Source organism: Maniola jurtina, chromosome 24 (assembly GCF_905333055.1).
Source record: "Maniola jurtina chromosome 24, ilManJurt1.1, whole genome shotgun sequence".
Taxonomy (NCBI): Eukaryota; Metazoa; Arthropoda; class Insecta; order Lepidoptera; family Nymphalidae; genus Maniola; species Maniola jurtina.
In genome coordinates, this window is record NC_060052.1 from 8,561,630 (window position 1) to 8,578,018 (window position 16,389).

The 16,389-nt window shown below is 34.9% G+C and overlaps 2 protein-coding genes across 3 annotated transcripts; one reads left to right on the plus strand and one right to left on the minus strand.

Moving 5' to 3' along the window:
* Positions 1-225: 225 nt before the first annotated feature.
* Positions 226-9,732, minus strand: LOC123877734 (nucleolar protein 14 homolog). Its single transcript, XM_045924592.1, has 10 exons — positions 9,429-9,732; positions 7,856-8,049; positions 6,884-6,972; positions 6,470-6,792; positions 5,961-6,100; positions 5,720-5,835; positions 4,032-5,089; positions 2,102-3,096; positions 1,158-1,313; positions 226-400 (listed from the first exon to the last, which is right to left on the minus strand). The coding sequence occupies exons 1-10, from the start codon at positions 9,621-9,623 to the stop codon at positions 310-312; spliced, it is 3,357 nt and encodes a 1,118-aa protein (XP_045780548.1). The 5' UTR covers positions 9,624-9,732; the 3' UTR covers positions 226-309.
* An 872-nt stretch (positions 9,733-10,604) lies between these two features.
* Positions 10,605-15,657, plus strand: LOC123877744 (upstream activation factor subunit spp27). 2 transcript variants are annotated; one of them, XM_045924607.1, is made up of 5 exons: positions 10,605-10,752; positions 12,084-12,259; positions 12,512-12,631; positions 12,812-12,916; positions 13,493-15,657. In XM_045924607.1, the coding sequence occupies exons 1-5, from the start codon at positions 10,710-10,712 to the stop codon at positions 13,754-13,756; spliced, it is 708 nt and encodes a 235-aa protein (XP_045780563.1). In that variant the 5' UTR covers positions 10,605-10,709; the 3' UTR covers positions 13,757-15,657. The 2 variants fall into 2 exon arrangements, with proteins under 2 accessions (XP_045780563.1, XP_045780564.1); XM_045924608.1 differs by having other exon boundaries at positions 12,518-12,631.
* The last annotated feature ends 732 nt before the right edge of the window (positions 15,658-16,389 follow it).

The window sequence follows — 16,389 nt, forward strand, 5'->3', positions numbered from 1 at the left end:
TCTGGAATGCCTTTCCTACCGAGAAGAATCAGCAAGAAACTCGGTGGTTACTATTTTTTCTATTGTTTAAGTGATTGCAAATAACAATCATAATACCAATTTCAATCACATGTTACAACTAATAAAGCTGAGTTTGGGTTGTTATCAAAAATGACACTGCATTTCAGCTCCACTCCCACTCTGCAGGTGAGCGTTGCGCTTTAGAAATAAAACACTTTACACTGTTTTTAACAATATAATCATTAATGCATTGTAATAAGTATACAACAATATTTACATTAAACGAACATTAGAAAGTTGATTGTATTATCATTTGCCGCGTTTAAGTTTATTCAACTCCCCCTGTTGTATGGATGCGTCCTTGTATATCTGTTTCACCTTCTCTTTCCTTATGTTGTCGCTGGAAAGAGACAAAAAATATTATTACAACTTTGTACAGTAGAGTCCTAAGCCAGGGTAGGTTAGTTCCTTTTTTTAACCGACTTCAAACAAAAAAGGAGAAGGTTCTCAATTTATCTGTATCTTTTTTTTATATCTCTATGTGACCTGCACATCAAAAAATGATCATTGTGCTGTTTCACTTGGGTAAGCATTGCTTTTATGTTTCTATGATCTGCACGCCACTGTACAGTAGCCGGCAGAAAATATTGTACATTGACCTTTGGAAAGAGATAGCGGTTTCGTAGTGTTGTCTCTATCGTTGAGACTGACAAAACGTCACATGCGTATGAGTGATAGAGACAACGCTCTACGACGCCGAAATCCCTTTCTAAGAGGTCGATGTTTTCTGCCGGCTACTGTATTTACTAAAAACATGGATTCGAAACTTGGTCGCTAACGATATAGACCTCATAAGGAAGCTCAGGCTGAGATCTATACTGTTAAAACGAGACAAAGATATAACGTTGGCATAAATCTATCTCGTTTTAACTGAAACTAAAGTCAGAGCAAAACCAAAGTGCGCTCTATAGGTCTCAGCCTAATATTCCAAATAGCTTATCTCTGGGTCTTCGTCGTATCTTAAACGAGGCAATGTAGGCCTTATCTCTTCTGATCTCTCTCAGAGCTCCCTCTATCTCCCTCTTATATCTGACTTTCAGTAATAATAATGAGAGTTGTCGTTGGCACTTGCGTTTCTAATATTCCAAATAGCTTACCTCTGGATCTTCTGTCGTATCTTCACCGAGGCGATGTAGGCCTTATCTCTTCTGATCTCTCTCAGAGCTCCCTTCATCTCTCTCTTGTATTTGCCCTTCAGTCGAGCTCTATCAGCGTTCTCTCGAGACATGTTAGAACTCTTGCTGCCGGTGAATCTGTGGGGAAACACAAAAATATAACTTAATTCTTAGATAGATAGATGAAATCTTTATTGCACACAAAAACATAAAAAGGAACACAACACAAAAGGAAGAAACAGAAAAAAACAATTGTGTGCAAAGGCGGCCTTATTGCTTAGAGCAATCTCCACCAGGCAACCTTTCTTCTTCTAGTGCCATCTCCTGTCGGAGGTTGGCAATTATTAAGGCTAACTGGATTTTGTTCACCGCTGCTCTAAACAGTGACCTTGTACTCATGTCGAACCACTGGTGAAGGGATGTTCGTCTATGTCAGGTCTATGTTTGTCAAAGTCAAAATCATTTATTCAAAGTAGGTACAATTGTACTCCCTTTGATGGTTGAATCGAATAATTTTTAGGGTTACATACCACAAAAGGAAAAAAGGAACCCTGATAGGATTACTTTGTTGTCTGTCTGTTGTGTCTGTCAAGAAAAACTATCCTGTTGACTTAGAATCATGAAACCTACCTACCTACCTACCTGGTAGGTAGGTTTTTTCAGTGGGAGCAAAGAACTTCAATCTCAATTTATATTCTTATTTTTTATTTATTGTATATATTATTAACTATATATTTTGCACGCCATACATAAATGACAAAATGTGAAGGGCCAAGGACATGTCAATATACCATCATTGTTACTCACATTTCGCAAAATAAAGAAATCATTTCATTTCATTTCATGGTCTTTATGACAGATGAATGTCATTTTCTCACCTTCCTTGATATGGATAGTAAAGATTTAAAAAATAAACTTATACTCACACATCCTGAATATCTGGTTCATACAATCTCAGAGCTTTCGGCCTGACTTTCTCTCTCGCCATTTGTGTGTACGTCTTCACTTCCAACGTCTGTTTCATATACTGCAATACCTCCGAAACCTTCCCACTAACTTTACTCGGGTATAATTCTAAATCAACCCTATCTAATAACTGTATATGAGGCTCAAAAATGGCTGCCAAAGCTTCAAAATCATTATAATTATCAAAAAACTCCTTTAACATTAATGTAGAAGTTAATAAACAACGAATTTTGTAAGAATCATCGATTTCTGTACGCAACAAGTCTTTTGCCGCCATTTTTTCTTCGACCGCCATTTCCGAACAGTCGTGTTCTAAATTCAAAATTTTGACGTCTCTATGCAAACGAAATGGCGGGACGATTTGAACGGGATTCAAAACGGATGTATTAGCACACAGATAAAAAATCCCGCGTAAAAAATTTAAAGCCTCCGGCACGTATCTTTTAGATAAAACAATATATTCTAAAATAAGACTAACTATAAAAAATCCTCTAGAAACCGAATATGCATCTCTAAATCTAGACAAACTTAGGATTTCAGTCATAAAAATCAAAGATGGCGTTGTGACAGGATGTCTAAAATCAGAAGTGGGATACAAAATGGAGACTAATTTGAAAAACACTAACGTGTCTAAATCTGGTATTTTTTTGGGCTTATGTTTGAATTGATCATGTTTTTCCTTTAATAATTCGACTAGAAACTTTTTAGTTGAAACTTTATTTAGGTGTATTAGATCGTAAAAGTATGGGACTATTTTATTTAAAACTAAAAACGATTTAATTATGTCCGATTCAGTTTTTAGATTTGAGAATAGATCGTGGGTGTATTGCAATAGGTGTGCGTATAATCGACTCAAGTGTTCTTTATTGGATTCGCCTAGACTTGGGTCGTAACTTTTTATTAGTTTGTCTAAAGCTGCCGATTGTTGGGCAGGCGTTTTGCCCGATAATAATTCCTGAAAATGAAAAAATATGATTATTCTAAAAAAGAAAAAAGAACATTTATCTGTCTGTCTGTTTATTATTTTTCTCGGCTAAACTGTACCACTCATAATGATGAAAATAACTAATAAATAGGTTACGTCATTTTTTATCGGACGAATATCTTAGTCCAATGGAGTAGCCAAAAAGGTTTGGAAGACTCACGATTAGGGATTTGCAGTCAACAAAATATATAAAAACGTACTCAAATTATAGAAATAATGGTCATTTTCAAACTGGTTTCAATTCCATAAAAATCCTAATACATTTATTTCTAAAAAACTAAGAAATCAATTTGTATAAAAATCAAATTAAATAGGTTCCAAAAGGTTCTTCAGAAAAAAACTATACAAAATATCTCACTTTTTAAATAAGTATATACTAAAATAAACTAAACTAGGAGTTGGGCTTCGTCTGTGTTGGTGTTAGCTGGCGGGCGTGCTCTGCCGTTTTGGAGTGTTTTTTTTGTTAAAACTGACTGGAAAGCGCTCTAAGGGGGTGCCGTGCGTGTGTCGGCGAGCGCCGGCACAGACGGGGTCCATACTTGTATAGTTTAACTAACTTGTTACAAATAACTACAAACTTGACATTGGCTAATCTTTGTAAAGCCAGACGAGAGAGTAAACAAGTGTAAATTAAAAATTTATAACACCCCCGACAAGTGAAGGTTACAGTAACTAGAAAAGAGCTGATAACTTTTAAACGGCTGAACCAATTTTCTTGGATTATAGCTAAGAACACTCTCGATCAAGTCACCTTTCAAACTAAAAAAACTTAGTTAAAATCGGTTCATTAGTTTAGGAGCTACGATACCACAGACAGATACACAGATACACACGTCAAACTTATAACACCCCTCTCTTTCGGTCGGGGGTTAAAAACTAAACTAACTAAAAAAAAATTAACCTACCTTCAAATTAGCTCCTTCAGCTGATTTAAAATCAAAGAAAGATCCTATCCTTTCACTACAGTCGTCTAGCTCATCATTCGATTCATCTGTCTCCTTCAGATCTTTGAATTGATCTATATTGCTATCTTCTTCTTCTGAACTTTGCGAATCATTTTCTTCATCCACTGAATTCTTTTTATCATTTTTCGCCATTGTTTTCTCATTTCCTGATATTTTATTATCATTCTTTGGAGGAAAATAATCAGGATAAAGTAGCTTTGATTTATTTTTGTCACTGCCTGCTTCCATTTTTGGCGTATTATCATCATTTTTGGGAGGAAAATAATCGGGATACAGAAGTGTTGATTTCTTTTTGCAACTTTCTACTTGCGTCTCTATATTTGAAGCATCATTTTTGGAGTGAAAATATTCAGGATTAAGTAATTTAGGTTTCTTTATATCACTTTTTATTTGATTTTCACTGAAACCTTCAAACTCTACCTCTGAAATAGATTCGCTTTCTTCATCTGATTCAGATTGTTTACGTTTTAAATTATCTTTTTTGTTTGGTGTAACCTTTTTCGATTTATTATTTATCGATGGATCACTATTATTCTCAGTTATTATAACTTTAATTTTATCATTTGCTGTTGTATTCTGTTTTGTATCACTTTCATCATCAGATGTTTCACTGTCTGTTTCTTTAATACATTTGTTTTCAATGACATTCATTTTAAGTCCTTTACTCGAAATTTCATCACTTTCGTCACCACGAGAGCTGTCGTCATCATTATCTTTATGGTTAGTTTGTATTTTATTACGAGAATCATTACTTTTGTTCTGATTAGTTTTATTTTTTATATTTTTTTTCGATATTTCACCACTGTCATCACCGGAACTACCATCATCGCTATCTTCTAGACCAAGTTCAGCTTTCTTACTAGATTCATCGTTATCAGAATTGTCATCATTTTCTTGATCACCCTCTTCATCATCACTTTCATCACCAGATTCAGTTTCAGCTTCATCACCAGAACTATCAGATACGCCGTCTTCAAATTTCTTTTTTGCGTTTGGTACTGAAAACATACAAAGCAATAAAATAACATAGTATACTACTTATAGAAAATATTGTAGGTTGTCATATATTTTGCATTTTGTTGGTGTTATTTTCCGAAAATCTTTGTTATTTGGGTATACTTTATACAAAAAACCCACATGCAAAATCTCAAGACTCAGACTTTCATACAAACTTTCATCCCCTATTTAACCTTAGGGATGAAATTTCCAAAAATCCTTGCTTACATCGTAAAACTGACTCCAGCGGTTTAGGCTGCGGACTGATAAATCAGTCAGTTAGTCAGGGCTCAAAGTCTTTTTATGTATAGACTAGCCGATGCCCGCGACTTCGCCCGCGTGAATTTAAGTTTTTCGAAACCCCGTGGGATCTCTTCGATTTTCCGGGATAAAAAGTAGCCTATGTGCTAATCAAGGATATTATCTATCTCCATTCCAAATTTCAGCCAAATCCGTCCAGTAGTTTTTGCGTGAAGGAGTAACAAACATACACACACACACATACAAACTTTCGCCTTTATTATATTAGTGTGAAGTGTGATCAATATTACAAAAGAAAAAATCATGTTGGATTAACTATCATTGGTTTTGCTATTTAAAATAAGAAGTTGACATAATATGTATGTATCTACCTGAGAAATCTTTAAGAATATGTTCAGGCACTAAGGGTTTGCCGTCTTTGTCATACGCAAGCATGAAGTCTTGAGTATTATCCAGTTCAAAATTATCGTCCAAATCATCTGCGGACCTAGAAAAAAAATGGTTTAAATCGGAATTAGTTTATTAGTTTATGAGATGTGTTATATTATACACATTTTTATAATTTTTAAAGTGTTTTTAAAGAATAATAAGAGACAGAGAGAGTTGAAATACCTATGTTTTGACGTAGGTGCTTTGGATATAGCAAGTTCTTCCTCTGAAAACATCCTCTGCTGTCTTTGTCTCTCCATCTCTTCTATCTTTTTTCTTTCTTCTTCCTCTTGCTTCTCTTTGCTTTTGAGGCCGTCTGAGGGCTAAAACAATGAAGAAACATTTTGATGCACATAAAAAAAAAATACCTAGAAAATAAACATTACAGAATAATTATGCGCGATTTCTTTTAGTTATTTTCATAACTATGAACAATTACTATTGTACTAATAATAACTATTACTACTTATACTATAATTAGTTATTAATTCAATGAATTTACTAAAAATAGATCTAGTTTGAGATTTTTGCAATCTAGATCTAGATTTTGGCTATCAAACAGAAATCTACTAAGGTTTTTGTTAAAACGTAGTGAGCACAAAAGTTTTTTTTTATTCATTATAGGCAAATGCTTGACCATTTGACCTGATGAAATTAAATGAATTTATTTCAAGTTATTAAAATTACTATACCGTTCCGCGTTTCTCGAATCTCAACTCCCTCATCATCTTGTCATAGTCCTGTCCCTTTTCCTCTTTACTCAACAACTTATCTATCAACGATTCTTCCTTCTCTTTCTGACACTTGAATACAACTGGTTGCAAATCCTTCCACTCTGAATCCAGCTTCTCAGTTAAATCCAGAGTATGCTCTTTCTCTTTCTGCTTCTCTGCTTTTCTCTTCTTAGATTCAGCTATGAGTTGTTCTATCAAGTCTTTGTGGGATTTTGCGCCATCTTTTGACTCAGATTTTGATAAGACTCCACCGCCGAAATGGCCTTCTGATACGAAATCATCTAAAACAAGTAAAGAATTAAGATGAGAGATGAGAATAAAGATGAGAGATGAGAATGAGAATAAAGAAATCATTAGATGCCTTGTACATACTTCCTAGACCTCCAAATTTCTTCTCTTCATCTTCATCATCAGATGACCTGGGATCATCAAACTTCTCTATTTGTTCCAAGGTTTGGCCTCTGTAAAAGAAAAGTATAATATTTTATCAAAGAAAATCTGTCCAGAAAAAAGAAAAAAATCGTAGTAATTCCTAAGTGAAAAATTAATAAATAAAAGTAGTAGATTAATTGCTAATTAAATATTTCAGGCTTATCAGAAAACCTTATGTTAATTTCTATACAGTAAGAGCCTGTTTCAGAACCGCTCAATAAGCTTTTTCTAGGGCTCTATTACAGTAAAATGACAGCTACAGTGTGACTGTCACGATCACAATCACCTGTGATTGGCTAACATTCTCGCTATTTGTAATCTACCAGTAGAAGAACAAATTCAACATTTTGACAGATTCCCAATACAAAAACAGTCATAATGTCAAATTTATTCACTAGATAAAGTTTGTCTGACAGTTGCAAAATAGGATAATTAAATTTATAAATAAGGTAATTTGTAAGAAATAATTTATTGGAATGTGAGCGTGTGAGACGTGAGTATTCCATGATGAAAAGACTACGTGGAAAATAGCCTAAAAATACCTATGAGTCGATATGGCTAAGGAAAATGACTTGAAAAATACCTGTGAGTCAATATGGGTATGGACAAGTGTAAATTAAAAATTTATAACACCCCCGACAAGTGAAGGTTACAGTAATAACTAGAAAAGAGCTGATAACTTTCAAACGGCTGAACCAATTTTTTTGGATTATAGCTAAGAACACTCTCGATCAAGCCACCTTTCAAACAAAAAAAACTAAATTAAAATCGGTTCATTCGTTTAGGCGCTACGATGCCACAGACAGATACACAGATACACAGATACACAGACACACAGATACACAGATACACACGTTAAACTTATAACACCCCTCTTTTTGGGTCGGGGGTTAAAAATGACCTAAAAAATACCTGTGAGTCAATATCTCATCATCAGCCAGGTTGTATATACTCTTCTTGCTATGCTGTTTGGCTCTCTCCGCAGCAAATCTAGCCACCATGCGGTCCTCGGTTGAGATCTGGTTGTTCTTCTCACCGATGCGACGGTCAATGAATGTGTTGGTTTTGTTCATTACCTTCATTTCTGTACCAAGGGTTTCCTTTCTCTGATAACAAGTAAATAAAGGTTAAGACTTTGGCCTCCTAATCGGGGGTTTCAGGGTTTGATCCTGGGCACTTCTGACTTCATCAATTTAAATAAAAGGAAGGCTTGCGACTCCTACACTCCGCCTCAGGAAGGTCCAAAAGTCATTTGTGGGAATGGGTATAATCTTTTATAACAAAATTCCTCAGCCAATTTTGGACTTGCCTTTACACAGGTTTAAAAAATCTATTAAAAATATGCTCCTGAGAAAAGCATATTATACTATCGAAGATTATGTAAATGATAAAAGAGCGTGGATTTAACGTGCAATTCGCTCCAGCAATGCGCGGGACCTCAATTGCTTCTATACATGGCCATAATATTGTATATTAAATCTTTGAAAAGAGCAATCGCCGAGTTTCTTGCTGGTTCTTCTCGGTAGGAAAGGCATTCTGAACCAGTGGTAGATGCTTTTGACAATTCAAAAGAACTTGTAAAAGTCTAATTGAATAAAAATATTTTGAATTTTGAATTGAATAATTAAATATCACTGGCTTTAGTGGTGAAGCAAAACATCATGAGGAAACCTGCATGCCTGAAAGTTGTCCATAATCTTCTCAAAGGTATGTGTAGTCTCCACCACTCTGCACTAAACTTGAAATCTATAGAGCGCACTTTGACTTTGACTAAAGTTTCAGTTAAAACGAGACAGATTTATGCCAGCGGTATAACACTGTCTCGTTTTAACAGTGTCTTAAGTCTGAGCAAAGTTAAAGTGCAATCTATTGACTTTAGCCTAAATGTAGGCCAACTGGTGTCTCTTATGCTACATCTAGTATAGACAAGAGAATTATTTAGGAACTAGCTGTGCCCGCGACTTCGTTCGCGTGGAATAGTGACTTTTCGGGCAGCATAATGTTCGCCGTGATTCTTTAAATTGACATAACTTTTTTATTTATGAACCGATTGACATGAAATAAACACTAAATGTTAAGTGAAGCTTACTACAATATATTAGTAAAAACCGTATCTAAATCGAATAAGCCATTTCTGATATTAGCGTGCACAAACACACAGACAAACAGACAAAAAAAATTAATTACAATTTCGGGTTCGGCATCGATATAATAACAACCCCTGCTTCTTTTTTTTATATATTTCCATTGTACAGACACCACTTTTCTACAATTTTATTATATGTATAGATTATAAATTCTCAATATATCCTTCCCTTCTTTTCTTCTTATGATTCTAATCTTCCCTGCCGGATATCAAACTCAGGCCCTCCCTTATACGACCACAGCGCTCACCATTGCGCCAGAGGGCCACAGAAGGGCCCTTTGAATGCTATAAAATTTTAGTTTTACAGTTAGTTATAATTGCTTCAACTAATATCCTTACCTTTTGTATAGCCTTCGCACGCGAAACACCAGGCAAACCTCTATCATGTTTAGATTTCTTGCCCAAAACTTTAAGTTTTTCCCTATTTATATGAACCTCAAAAGGATTTAACGTTTTCTTGCTCGCGTTAGCTTTTTTCTTATTCTGAACTCTATCAGCCATCCCAGCGTTCCTCTTGTTTTTAACTTTAGCCATTTTTAAGTATTAGTAGGCAAATTCGTACAGAAAATTAAAAATAAGTTTACTTTTTAGGTTATTTTAATCGTCAACCATGTCAACAAATAATATTCACATGGCTTTGACAATGTTGTCAATGTCATTTGTCATTTTTGAACTTGGATGCGTTCAATTTATTCTTCATCGATACTATAAAGAATAGTACACACTCTTGAACAATCACACACTCTGTCCTTTGAAATCCTTTGAAAAAGAATTGTAGCATTTTGAAATTGCAATAAAATAATAAGATAATGAAATAAAGTCATTAAGACTTTGAACATTGTAACCAACCAATCTCCTTCCTGCCTCCTTCAAGCTCTTTGTGGCAAAGTACATTGTGCTGGTCTGGCACTAGTACAAAAAGCCACTAAACAAGAGAAGAAGAAGAGAAGCTTGAACATATTGTACCATAATATTATGACTAAAAGTAATATGAACGATCAGTGGTGTCGTGGCATGGGAGATCAGACTGGGAAGCTGTACACTGTTTACTACTCACTTACATAGAGGTAATAACAAGTGCTGCCCAGATATTAAGGCGCGTTCCAGGGACACGTTAGTTTATTTATTTCACTGTATACGGTCACCATCCCAAACTTATTTGAAGAAGCTTCGCTTCAATACCTATATCACAACGAATGGAAGCTTACGTACCTCACTAGCTGTTATTCACATTAAAACATTGTTCTTGGATTATTTAATTAAAAGAAGCAAGATATTTTGAAACCTCGAAACCAAAGATTTTGTCTGTACAATCGTAACGATCCCCGGTCCCTGTGAGCCTAATAACTAATACATAACGTTGTTTGGTCAAATGGAATCTCCATTTTAATCTTGCCAAATTGTACGCTCGCCTTTACAAAGATTATAAAGTAATCAATGAACGCAGCCATAATTATTCCAGTTCTCGATTCCTATTGGTGGATCAAATGACACCGAATATAGCCGAAGTGGGTTTCGGCTAAATTCGTTTAGACGCCGTGTAGCATCTAGCGCGTAGGTATATTATTGTGTGGCTGTTCTTGCTTGTGTCCCTGACAGAAATCTACTTGTTCCAAGAAAATGGCAGATGTTAGCAAAGAAGACCTCGAAAAGGAAATTGCAAGTAAGTAAATAATTAAACCACTACGAATATTTACATTTTTACGAACAGTACTTAATTTTTTACGACGAATTATACAAAAAATCACCAAAGCATATCTCGCCCCGGGTTCACGTAATGGCTACCTGTGAATGTTCAAGGGAACTTTGATAAATCCGTATCATTATTGCGAATATCTCTGATATTATGGGATCATTACGAAAATGTTTCAAGTGATAGTTGTTTATCAATTGTGTGCGGATTTTCTACGATAGACGCCTTCATTTATGGCGTCCTAATTAGGTCTGCCTACTGGTGGTTTATTTTTATGCGATGCGTTTCTCCCAACATCGATGCTCCACGTATGGCACGCTAAAATGGCTGCCTTCAAAAAATGTTTAAAGCTTTGAAATGACGCGCAACTTTGTTCAGAACATCTATTATCTGAAACATTTTGATGAAAGAAGCTTGGTTGATTTACGTTTCGCTAATTTGTGAATGTTTTGTCAATTATTATCCGACGCCATGTTGCGCGGATTCGTTCGGAAACACTTTAGCTTGTATTGGGTCATGACGCACAATAAACTTTTATTTTCATTGCCCACTCATTTTGTTGTTTAAATATACATAAAATTAACCAAATTAAAATAAAATCAATATGAAAAAGTCAACTAAATACAAAGAAAGCGGTTCGATCATTAACTATTACATAAAATAATTATTAAATTGGTAAATATTGGCGGGAAAATAAATGATTTTCTACGACCGATAATCTGTCATGTTTTGTCAGTTTTGACATAAAGATAGGTTTGTATTTTATTATTCCTGTAGTAGGGGGACCAACCCTCTTGATTTCCCAGGACATTTCAAGAATAAAATTAATTAATAATAAAAAAAAATTGATTAAGGACAGTACCCAAACTCATAAAAGTTACTAAATTCATAGGAGTTAATTCAAATCGCTTTTTTGTCCGATTTCGGCGATTTTGTTTAAAACTACAATACCTACTACCTACTTACCAGCAAACGAAAAATATCATATAACTTGACTAAACCTGATTTTCATTTATTTTTAAGCATAATTTTTTGACTTGTCGTGCAAAATATCGGTAGTACGGAACCCTCGGTGCGCGAGTCTGACTCGCACATTGGAACGGCAGTGCCACTTACACTACCTAGATGACTAATGATAAATTATTATTATAAAAACACCGAAGAGTCAAAATACGAAAAGATAAAACAAATGACACGATAAAAGATTTTTAATTTTGAATGTACGCTGAGAGCACTGAATGATCCTGTTCATTCAATGCTCTCCGCGTACCTCAGTTATAATCATAATATTTTGTTATCAGAAATCCTCAAGAATGCTAACCTGGCGAAGACCTCCACTAAGAAAGTGATTCAGAAGCTGGAGAAGGTGTTTGACACCGACTTGGCTGATAAGAAGAAGGTCATCGACCAACTCGTCATGGACTATGTGAACAGCAAGGGCTCTGAGGAAGAGGAAGACGAGGAAGAAGAGGAAGAGGTTTGTGCAGTGAATAGTTGTATACTTACGAAAAAGAGAATAGATGAGCGTGCTTAGAACCCTCATAGCTTTAGTTTTAAGTTTACATAATTAATTATCCCCTTACATTATTATCTTTCAAATTCCACAATTAGACACAAAAAGTGTACAATGGCATCCGATTTGAATAAATGATTTGATTAATGAAATTGTAGCGTTGGCAGTTAAATTTTAATACTGAGGTTAAATGCAGTAATTTTTTTCGTTTTGCAGGAAGAGGAGAAGAAGCCAGCCAAGCGCGCCGCACCTCCCGCCAAGTCTTCCTCTAAGAAGGCCAGAAAAGAGAGTACTGAAGAAGATGAGGAAGATGGCACCAATGAGAGTGAATCAGAGGTAGGACAGATTAGAAACATTATAGACTGAAACTTAGAACCTGCTCATAACATTTGTTTAACAAGATGTTTACAACAAGCAACTTAGTTCTTTTTACTTGAATTTTTTTTCAATTTATCAAGTAATTAATTCGTACTTTAATTAAAAACTTCATTTTAAATTATTTTATTTTAACTTTAGGAGGAAAAGAAAAAGCCAGCCCCAAAGAAGGGTAGAAAGAAGAAGGGATCAGATGACGACGACGACTGGGGAAAGAAGAAAGAGAAGGCCCCTAAAGCTAAGAAGGTAAGGGTCTTTTGAAAATGTATTCCTTGTTCATGAAAGGAACATTTGTGCAAAATTTCAACTTTCTAGGTAAGGTTTGGGCTGGGTGTTAAGTCAGTCAAGAAAAGTTCTGACCCACTGTCAGGACTTTTCTTTTTATGTATATCTAGATGTTAGCCTTGATAGCCTAGTACTTGAGACGTTAGCCTCCTATTTGATTTTATTCGGGAGTATGATTCCGGGCATACTCTCCTCTAACTTCGGAGTTATGTGTGTTTTAAGCAATCAAATATCTTTATATTTATAATTCTAATACTTGCTTTGACGTCCTTCACCGTTAATTAAATGAATTATGCGTCCACTAAGTAATTAAATATTACGTGATTTAAAGATGAATGATTTAAGGATGGAAACCATCGTGAGGAAACTGCATGCCTGAGAGTTCTTCATAATGTTCTAAAAGGTGTGTGAAGTCTGCCAATCCGCATTGGGCCGGCGTGGAGAACCCTTGTCATTCTGATAGGGGGCGCGTGCTCGGTAACGAGGCGGCGATAGGTTAGGTTGATCTATAGTTTTATACCTAACTCATTATTTCAGGCTGGTGGCCGCGGCAAAGGCGGCGGCTACACCCGCGCGTACAAACTATCCCCAGCACTCGCCGACCTTATGGGCGAAGACGAGATGCCTCGACACGAGGTCGTCAAACGAGTGTGGGCCATCATCAAGGAGAAGAACCTCTACGACCCGAACAACAAACAGTTCGCGATATGCGACGACGCTCTTTACAAGGTCATTGGTACAAAACGGTTCCGTACCTTTGGTATGATGAAATATTTGAAAACGCATTTCCTTGACGAGTAATTATTGTGCTAATTTAGTATACATATTTTTTACTTGTAAGGCGTAATTTTAACGTAATATAAAATTATATAGTGACCAAAACTTATTTCGGTTTCGACTTTCCATTAATTGAGAAATAGTAACTGAAACTGAACTTTGGTTTTATCATTGAAATTGAAATTAATGAGAATAAATATTATGGGTGGGAAATGGGAATGTGATTTCATCATTAAATTCGACAACATTTTCTTTCTCAGCTGTATAAGGCCGAACGCACTTTGGATGCGTTTTCGTATAATCGTGCGAACGCCTACGACAACGGACGAATAATCCCGATCTTCCGAGTACTATAAGGGTGATGATTGGGTGTAAGTACAACTAACTCGTACCCAGTTTACGCACTTCGAAAACTTAGAAAATCGAGATTGTTCGTGCGTTTTCGTATGTGTTCGCACGAGTCAAATTCGTACGAAAACATGCAAAGTGTGCTTGGCCCAAGGCCAAATTTTGATCAAGAAAAAATCAAAAATTGTCAAATGGATCTAATAAAATGGTATTTACTTACAATATTTTTAAAATACGTAAAATTACTAATTCAGAACGTAACCTGATCTTTCGGCCTAGTTTTAGCTGAAACTGAATTCTGTTTAGTCACTATTTAATAATTAAAAAAATTGGTAAGATAGATTTATTCAAAAGAAATATTGCAAGCCAATTTCTAGTAGGTATTTGTCTTTAAATGTAATATATTTGATGATTAAGTATAGAGTAGACTAAGTTTACCTAAAAATTAAAAAAAAATTCAATATAATTTTTCTTGAATAAGTCACTTGAAAGTTAGTTATATAAAAGCTAGGACATACACAGTTGGTATGTAAATATATATAATAAAAGAAATCTTCCTAAATAATGATCTCTTTAGACAAAATTTTCAAAAAGTGGCATTTCTTTTTTAAAATAAAAAAAAAGTTCGGGCAGCTTTTAAAAAAAATTCAACTTAGCTAGTAAGCATTCTCTAGAAAAAAATACACGGAATTTTGACATACTTATTTTTTGTTTGCTGTAATTTAGGTATCTTATTTTAGTAATACTTTATTTAATAAAAATTGTTTTGGTGATTACTGATTTTGACATTTTCTTTTAATGTAAGTGCACGAAAGTAAAAAAAAAATTTAACTTGCGAATAAGACGTATCGCCCTTTGATTTAACTAAAGTCATTTTTTCATAAATTTAGTTTTTTAAATTACATAATAAGAATTCATAATACATAAGATACAAAATACAAGTCTAATACTCGGACTTCACGACTCTAATTAGTTGATAATCGAAAATGTTATATCGTTTGATGTTTACCCTATCTTAATAAGCTCGAAAGAAACGTTGAATTCCAAAAAAAAAACTTGTTATTTCCAAAAAAAAAACTTCCATAGGAAGTTTTTTTTTGGAAATACTACAAAAAAACCTTATCTAATTACTGTACAAATGGTTCCAAGAATACTGTTAACCAAAGGTTAACTAGAAGAGAATACCTCTAGGTTTAAGTTCGCCTTTATACATTATTTTTATAGAGAGATAGAACACTTTATTGCACACAAAAACACATGTAAAGGATCACAACACAGAAAGAAGAAAACAGAAAAAACAATTGTGTGCAAAGGCGGCCTTATTGCTTGGAGCAATCTCTACCAGGCAACCTTTTATGTGCAATACAAAGGGAATTACCATACTTCGGTGTTTGACCATTGACATCGCGTAGTCCGAGATTTATTCATTTATGTATTTTGAATGGAGAAGCATTTCTTGTAATTATGTAATAAGGAGGCTCGTTATTCTAGTGCGCTAGATTGTATGGTTGTATGCTCATCCCAGAGGGATAGATAGTTTTAAGGTAAATGAAAAATAAAAGACTTGCAAATTAAAACTGTATTTTTATTTACCAAACACTTATCTGTACCTATTAAAACAGTAATATACAAGGAAAGCTAGTCAAAAATGAACTATTTTTGTGCTGACAAATGAATAACAAAATCAGCTCATAAATCGTTCAGAAAATAGTTCATTTTATCGCAAGTGGTAAACCATAATATAAAACAAAAACCGGCCAAGTGCGAGTCAGACACGCACTGAGGGTTCCGTACTCGGGTATTTTTCCAACATTTTGCACGATACATAAAAATAAATAAAAATCTGTTTTAGGATGTACAGGTAAAGCCCTTTCATATGATACCCCACTTGGTATAGTTATCTCGGAGATTTCTGAACCGATTTACGTAATTTTTTTTTAATCGATAGAGGAACTTTGCGACATTGTTCCATAAAAAAATTAGATTCCAACTCCTCAATCCTGATGCTGCAGGGGATCTGACCAATCCACGCGGGCGAAGCTGCGGGCATCAGCTAGTTCTGCAATAAGCCATTAGTACCACCAGTGCAGCCATATAAATAAAAAAATGGCATCCCAGAAAAACGCTATAGCAAAAAACATGATCCAGGTTTGGTATAATTTTAAATGAAGCGATTGTAAATTAAAAATTTATAACACCCCCGACAAGTGAAGGTTACAGTAACTAGACAAGAGCTGATAACTTTCAAACGGCTGAACCGATTTTTTTGGATTACAGCTAAGAACACTCTCGATCAAGTCAAGCCACCA